Source organism: Nothoprocta perdicaria, unplaced genomic scaffold, assembly GCF_003342845.1.
Source record: "Nothoprocta perdicaria isolate Ctin4 unplaced genomic scaffold, notPer1 scaffold_3, whole genome shotgun sequence".
Taxonomy (NCBI): domain Eukaryota; kingdom Metazoa; phylum Chordata; class Aves; order Tinamiformes; family Tinamidae; genus Nothoprocta; species Nothoprocta perdicaria.
In genome coordinates, this window is record NW_020455532.1 from 1737022 (window position 1) to 1744864 (window position 7843).

Consider the following 7843-nt stretch of genomic DNA (forward strand, 5'->3'; position numbering starts at 1 on the left):
GCAGAGCCCTTGTCTGGAGTCCCACGCGCTGGCGAGGAATGGGCAGTGCTAACTGCGCTTACACCAAGTTTTTGTTTGCTTGCAAAGCGAATTGGGCTCCTCGTGCACACAGGGCAAGGGCAGGTTCCTGTTTTCCCAGCGTTTTATCAGGTGTTGCATGTAAATCCAGCCCCGATGCCGTCAGCGCCGCTGGCTGCAGCCCAGGTKAGCGCAAATACCAGGCAGAAACCAGCCGGGTGCCAACCTGCCCTGCCCAGCAGGAGGGAAGGTAGGAGCAGGCACATCCATGGGGAGGACGCACGGCTGGAGCTGAGGACTGCCACCCCCAGCAAAGAACAACYCACAGCATTTTACAAGGCTGCTCGAGTTTATTAGTTGCATGAAAAGCATTTAAAAAACAATTGTAAAAAGGCTGGTGTGGAAAGTTGGTGGGGTTTTTTGGTTTTTCTTGCTTTTATTGACTTTTTTCCTCCTGCAGCAGCAGCGGCAGCCTGGCCCGTGCAGGGGCTCAGGCCGAGGGCCCTGCGCGGGGCTGGCTGGGCTCGCTCGCGTGGCGCTTCCTGACAGCCCCCGGCCCCAGCTCACAGCCCGGCCCCAGGCTGCAAGAGAGGGGACAGGGGCTCAGGGATGCACCGAGACCACCCTCGCATCCCACCCTTGTCCTCAAGCTGCACTCACCGCTCCGGGGATTCCGACACCGTGGTCATGGCCGGGGCAGGCGTCTTGCCGAAGAAGAAACCGGCCCACCAGTGTCCAGGGTCCGACTTGGGGAGACCTGGGGACAGCGCGCGTTAGCCCCACAGGTTTGCAAAGGCAGTGAAAACGCAAAGCGAGAGGAGAAGGGGTGCCTGGCAGGGCTGGCTCTGCCTCTGGATAACGCACGGGGGGGGTCCCATGTGTAGGACACTCATGGTACCGTATGGAATCCCGATGAACCCACAGCATTCCCGCGGGAATGGGCTCCAGAGGAGCTGCTTCACGGGAAGTGCTGGACTTACCCGGCGGGTGCGGGATGACCTCGCCGGCGTAGTCGGCGCTGCCGCAGGAGCTGTTGCTCGAGGTCGAGCTCAGGCGCCCTGGGGACAAGAGCGGGGCCGTCAGAGCCGCCCACACCAGGAGACCCGGTGCACGTGAGACCCACCGGGCCCAGGCACACGCTGTGCTCCCCTGGCCAGMACTGCCTAGAATTAACTAGAATTTTGCCTAGAATTGCTAAGCCGATAACACCGCAGAGGAACCGCTGGTGAAATTACCAGTGTTGGACACCAGAGAAGCAGGAGTGGAGGAAAAAAACCCTCCCCCTGCAAGGACGCTGCTTAGTGGCCTTCGTTAGCRCGCAGTCCTTGGGAAGGCACCACGGTACCGCAGAGCCGAGAGGCGCAGGCAGCGGCACCGACCCGCACGTAGTCCCTGCGCTTCCAGTCCAGCTGCCACAGCCCGGTGCCAGCTCCAAGCAGTTATTTTCCTTCCTTCCTGTTGCGGAGCCTCCTTAAAGCAGAAGGGCTCYGGGCCTGGCTCTGCAGCCTCTCCCGAGGCCTCTTTTCCCCAGCAAAGCACATTTTTTTCCTCCTTTCCCCAGCAATAGCCCAGCTGCATTTTGAGCCGCCCCCTTGCAGCACCTCCAGCTTCAGGAAGGAGCCCAGCTCTGTGCAGGACCCGGGAGGCCCGAGTTTATCCTCTTTGCAACAGCAGCAGATCCCATCGCCCCCTTCCCCGTGGCAATTCCAGCTGGGCAGCCCCTGGCCAGGGCCGCAGCTCTTACTTCGGTAGTAATTGTGCGTTGCCATAAGGGAGCCGCTCGACGGGATGGCTGCCATGATCCCGGCCTGGGGTCCGGCGCAGACTAAGACCTGTAGGAAGAGAGGCAGGAGTCCAGGCTGGGCCTGCTCGCTCCGGCAGCTCCAGCGGCACTGGAGGGCCTCTACAACAAGTGGGTTGTATCTGCAACCCTTGCAGCGCCGTGCACAGAGCCCGATGCTCCTGGGGCCGCCTGCGGCTTAAGGGCACAGCTGGAGAGCTGGGGCTGCTGCCTAAGCCCGGCTGATGCCCTGAGCACGAAGCGCCGGCGCCGCCGCCCGGGCGCTCGGCTCCATCAACAGCCGCTTACGAAACGGGCTCGGCGCAAGCGCGGGGAGCGGGAGGCCGCGGCGCCCTCCCCGTGCGACCGCCCGCGCCGCTCACGGTGTCGAGGCGCTGGGGCAGCTGCAGCCAGGGCTTTTCCACCCCCTCCGTTAACACCCCTGCTTCCAGCCCTGCAGCACCCGGGAATCCCAGCGGATTCGTCTCCAGCACCGGGAAAGGCCCAGCCAGTGGATGCACCGGATCTGCACTGCACGGATGCGGGGGGACAACAGCCCCACCTTGGGGTCCCCCAAAGGCCTGTGTGGCACCGCGGAGCCACCCCCCACACAAACAACCCCTGCAGTGGGGAGAGGCAGTGGGTGCTGCTGCACCCAGGGCCCTGCACGGTGCTGCCGGCAGGAAGGGCGAGACGGTGCACCCAATGCACCGAGCACCCTGTACAGCAGCAAACGCCCAGCACGGCACCGACCGCCTCCCCTGAGGCCCAGCACCCCCTGGGACCCTGCACCCATTGAGACCCAGCACCCTGTGCAGCACCCAGCACCCGGTTCTGCAGCRAACACCCAGTACAGCACCAAGTGCCCCACTGGGCCCCAGCACCCCATGCAGCACCCGGTGCAGCACCGAGCACCTCCAAGGGCTGCAGCATCCCGTGCAGCACTGAGCACCCCACCAGTGCTGAGCACCCCAATACCCCGCACAGTGCCGAGCACCCCCATGGAGCCCCCAGCACCCTGCGCAGCGCCAAGCACCTCCAACGGCCCCTTGCAATCTATGCAGCCCCAGCACCCCGTGCAGCGCCCCAATGCAGCCCCCCGGTGCAGTGCAACCCCGAGCACCTCCAAAAGCCCCTGCACCCCATGCAACGTGCAGCACCCGCGCAACCCCCGGCCCCTCGAGCGCCCTCCAGCCCCCCACGACCCCCTGCACCCCGTGCGGTCCCCAGCGCCCCACACAGCCCCTGGTCGCCCCATTCGCACCTGGGGGGGGCAGGAGGGGGCGCGGGGCCCGGGGCGGCGGCGCCCGCTGCGCTGCGTGCGCGGGGCCCGGGGCGCTGCCCCCGCCTCCCGCCCGCCCCTTATATCCCCTCGGGCCACGCCCCCGCCGCGCCCGCCGCCAATGGAAGCGCGAGACGTAAGGCCCCGCCCCCATCTGGACTCCGCCCCCTTCCCCGCGCCCGCGGCGGTCTGCGCGCGAAGGGAGGAGCGACGGGAATGACCCGAAACAGGCAAAATAAAACAAAACAGGACCCAAAAGAGGCGGATTAGAGCCCTAGCACAGGCTGCTATTTTATATTTCGGTAGAGTAAAAGATTTAGGAGATTTTGAGCAAAAAATATCCGATCAATATTTAAAATTAATCACATATAGAAAATAAGTAAATGAAGCTTTAAGGGAAACCGGCTGCCTTGGTTCTATTGGATTTATATAGGAAAGCTTTACTGGAGAAGTAAAAAGGCTGCAACAAGGTGCTGCCAGCACTAAAGCCCAACCCCTCGGCACTTGGACAGCGGTGTGGGACACTGTATGAAGAACAAAATGCTGCTAAAATGCCAGAAGCCAATTTACAAAGCACAGAGCCTTGGTGCTGGGATCTCGAGAAAGCTGCCTGCACTAGAGGACTAGGAAAAAAAATAGTAAGTCAAAAATGCAGGTGATGCAGAGCATAAAAACACACCAATGGTTAATGTAATTCCAGAGGCTTTGATGAGGGTGAGCTTGGCGGTGCATTTGCTCGTTAATTCATTAATTTCTCCCTCCAGATGCAGCTGAAGCTTCTGTTCTTAGCCAGATCTTCCTTGCAGCAGCCCCTCATCCCCAGTGATCAGGAGATGAGGCAGCCAGGGCTTTTCCAGTGCAGAAGCTGTGGTTTAATAAGGAAGCAGGAGCCTTCATCCCTCAGAAGAAGAAGAAGAAGAAAACAGCATTTCTTCTTTTCAAGGCAAATGTCTACTGTTTTAAGAAGCAAGAAGGAGGGAAATCGCAGCTTTTGCTCTGGGGACAGATGCTCCAAGAGGTCAGGCTGGTGAGCGTGGGGCATGTAGGGCATCGGGCAGCCTCTCCTGCTGACTTTCACCTCCTGGCAAAAGAAAAGATAAATCTCGTTTATGATGTGAATATTAGCAGAGCTCAGCTGAGCAGGGGCCTGTGGGATGCGGCTTGTCTGTGCCCTGCGGCGCCCTTCGTCCTTCCAGAGCCTCAGTCTTCCCCAATGATCCCGCATCATTCGGCGCTGCCTTTTTGCAAGCCTGAAAAAAGGGGAGGAATCGGGGAGGGCATCAGCAGCCGACCGGGATGCATGGGAACTGTGTCACCCGCCTCTGGGAGCCGTTCCCGAGCCAGATGGACGGAGACAAGGCGCTAAACTTCCAGGCGCCCACGGCTCTGGGCTGGCCGGGGTTTTTCTTTGTGCATCGCCCGCCGTTGGTAGATGCATCAGCAGCGTTTTGCAGGTGCCGGACAAGCAACGYGGGGAAGCGGTTTCCCACCAGCATGGAAATATTGCCCGGCAATCCATGGTCCCTAGGGAGCATTGGCAGCTGATCCAATCCCCCGGGGCCTCCCGGACTGACCGCTGTCACTTTAAGCCTCGCTGGGCACGGGCGGCTCAGCCCAGATTAGCTGGGTCTGGCTCTATCCTTTCCGTGGCCCCGCTATTTATAGCCTGTCGGGCTCGGGTTCATCGTGGAAATCCAGGAACCTGGTTCTTCTCTGTGGAGGTGGGAGATGTGGGGCACAGCTGCCCATCAGGAGCGATGGGAACCGCAGTGCAACGTTGCTGCGGGGCGGGTTAGGCTTGGGACCCGCTTGGGACCTCAGGCTTTGGAGGCTGGTGGGTTAAAACTCCAAGCAGCTCTCACTGCTGGAGGGCAACGGGATAGAAAGGAGGGTCAGGACACCCTGCTCATCTCCCCTGGTTTGCAGGACCCCGAGTTTTGCTCCAGCCTGGCTCCCACTTAGGGCAATTCCCATGTCCTTGYGTAGAAGGTGCCACATCCATGTCGTGCACCAAAGCCGAAAATAAATCCCAAATCTCCATCAGCATTGGGGTCCCACAGTTAATGCCAATGCTCCTACCAAGACCAGCTCAGAGCAGGTCCCTGGCACTTCCTTTAGGAAGTTTCTTTTTAATTTTTTGTGTGGTCATTACCTTCCTTCCTTCCTTCCTTCCTTCCTTCCTTCCTTCCTTCCTTCCTTCCTTCCTTCCTTCCTTCCTTCGAGGAATGCTGTATAAAACCAAGTGATATCTTCACTATCACAGTATATTTCTAAGAAAATATAGGCTCAGAAAAAAAAAATCAAGTGTCCCTTTAAACACTAATGGGAGGTTAATACGAGATTTGACATTTTTGTGTCTTAGAGCAGCAAGGTAACTGCATCTGATTTAGCTGCTAAGGTCACTGAAAGATGGTATAAACCATAACGTTTTGCTGGACTATTGCATAGCTGAATTCCAAGTTATCTTTCTTTTGACCTACACTTGGCCTCAGGGCACAGAAGATTTTGCATTAGCCTTTTAATTGTGCAGCTGACACCGGGCAGGAGTTTTCTGACCRCTGCACGATCCAGTTTTCTGCAAAGGAAATACCACAGCACTGCAGAAGAAGAGATTTCTTGTGGCTTCCTTGTTTTCCCCGAACTGGAACCCCATTTCGTGCTCAATGAAATGGTGTTAACCAGCCCTGGGTACCTGGGCAAGCAGTGCACATGCTGCCTGAACACAGAACCTTGGCTTTATTTGCTCCTYGCTTTGCTGCTCGCTCCTGTGCACATTTGTGGCATTTTTTTTTTTTTTTAATGGCAGATGTGGAATTTAATCGGTCTCCTTTTTTTCCTGACCCGTTTGGGGGGGTTATGGCAGTGGTCACACCCCRGTCAGCTTTGCCCTCTTGTCATGTAAAACCTGGCAAACGGAGGTCCAAGGGCAGCCAACCTGCCCAGGGCTCGGTGGCCACGGAGAGGCGGCAAGAAGCCTGGGATCAGGCCCTTCTGCTCTAAAATCCCTGGGGATGTCACTGTGGGATGGAGCCAGGGCCACCCCGGCCCCCAGCCCCATTTTGCCTGCACCGAGACCCCCTCCCTTCCCTGCCCTGTCTCCCTGCCATGCCATAATCCTCCATCTTCCCTCTCTGCCATCCCTTCGTTTTCCTCCCATGTTTCTACTTCCCATTTTCCTCCCATCCTGGTGTTCAGGCCCACCAGCTCCCTCCTACCCCTCCATCCGCCCATCCCTATTCCTCCCATCCCTCCATCTTCCATCCCTCCATCCTCCCTGCCTCCATCTTCCCTGCCTGCCTCCCTCCCATCCCTCCATCCCTGCACCTCCACCCTCGCTCCGTTGTCCTCCCATCCTTCCCGTTCCTCCCTTTCCCGGCGCCCTCCATCCCTCCGCGCTCCCCGCTCGGCTCGCGGCCCTTTCCCCTCCGCCTCGCCCTGCTCCTCTGCCTCCTCCCACCCTCCTCCTCCTCCTCCTCGTCCCGCCCGGTACCGCATTGCCGTAGTGCGGGGGGGGTCACTGCATTGCGCTGCCGCCGTCAATAGGTGGACCCCCTCCCGGGGACATAAAACCGCCGGAGCCCAAGCTGGCAGCCTCTGCCGCGCCGACCGCCGCTCCGGTAAGAGCTCCGGCCCCCCCGACCCCCCCGGGTCCCTTCGTGTCCCCCCGGGTCCCCCGCGCCTCCTTAGCCGGAGGAGTCGGGTTTTTAGGGAGCTCCCCGCAAAAATCCCCCCCCCCCCCGTGGCCGGGAGGTGCAGGGCTTGGGGGGGTGGGGGGGGAATGCGGCGCCCTGACACGCAGCCCCCCCCCAAATTCCCCCCTCCTGCCCAGAGGCGGCTGGGGGGAACCCTGCGGCGGGGCCGGGGCTGAGCCCCTGGGCAGCAGGTGCCTGTCGCTTCTGGCTGGGAATAACCTGCCTTTTTTCCCCCCAAAAAGGGACTCCATTAGCAGAAAAAAAACCCTATATGTACAAATATATATAAATATAGGTGTTTTGTATTTATATATATATATACATAACTGCTAGAATCCGCGGTGTCCAAAGCAGAGCTGCCAGCGCRGGGTGGCCCCCGCCTGCGCCTCGGGCACCTGTAGCCGTGTCCTCAAAGCGCCACAGCCGCGGGTCTGGGGGTACAGGGGGGTGCCGAGGGGGGCCGGGGGGTGGGCAGCAAGCGGCTGGCTGCCTCGCTGGCCGCTGCCCAAGCCGCTGGCAGCGCCTTGGCTTTCCCGGGCAGAAATGGGTCAAATTGGCGTTTCTGGGAGGTCGGCAGAGCCATGGCAACGGCGGCGGATGCCGGCGCCGCTCCCGCTTGGASCCATTTCCATCTTAAACCTCCCTGTGCTTCACTCCCATCCCCACTGTGGGGGCAAATCCCCGGGAAATGCCCCCCGGCAGCCCCGGGAGCGGTGGGGCCCCGTGCTGGCTCCTCGGGTCCGTGTCACTTTGCCGCCACCATGTTGTCACCGGAGCTGCCGGGTGACGCTGGCCACAGGGACAGGCACCCGCAGAGCCCTGGAAGGACTGAGGAGGTGTCAGCAGCAGCACCGGGCTCCAGGGAGGGCTCTGGGAGACGCTTTTGGGGTGAGAAAGGCRCTTTTGGCTGCGGGTGACGTAGTGCTGGGAATAGGGGTGTCTGGCGGCGGGGACAGGGATGGGACAGGGGTGAAATCGCGGCGTCGCGCCAAGCCCTGGAGCTCTGGACGCGGCGGCCGGGACGTATCCGCCAGGAATAGCCCGGGCGGGTGGCGGGGGGGACGCGGGGCC

At 60.4% G+C, this 7843-nt stretch overlaps 1 protein-coding gene across 1 annotated transcript; it reads right to left on the minus strand.

The window, feature by feature from the left end:
• Positions 1–359: 359 nt before the first annotated feature.
• On the minus strand, positions 360–1858 carry PPDPF (pancreatic progenitor cell differentiation and proliferation factor). Its single transcript, XM_026042151.1, has 4 exons — positions 1763–1858; positions 999–1076; positions 679–775; positions 360–599 (listed from the first exon to the last, which is right to left on the minus strand). The coding sequence occupies exons 1-4, from the start codon at positions 1815–1817 to the stop codon at positions 509–511; spliced, it is 321 nt and encodes a 106-aa protein (XP_025897936.1). The 5' UTR covers positions 1818–1858; the 3' UTR covers positions 360–508.
• Positions 1859–7843: the final 5985 nt, after the last annotated feature.

Coding starts and splice junctions, on each gene's coding strand:
- PPDPF (XM_026042151.1), bottom strand. CDS start 1,817: ATGGCAGCCATCCCGTCGAGCGGCTCCCTTATGGCAACGCACAATTAC. Junction 1,077..1,762: donor AACGCACAATTACTACCGAA/GTAAGAGCTGCG, acceptor TCTTGTCCCCAG/GGCGCCTGAGCTCGACCTCG. Junction 776..998: donor GGTCATCCCGCACCCGCCGG/GTAAGTCCAGCA, acceptor CGCTGTCCCCAG/GTCTCCCCAAGTCGGACCCT.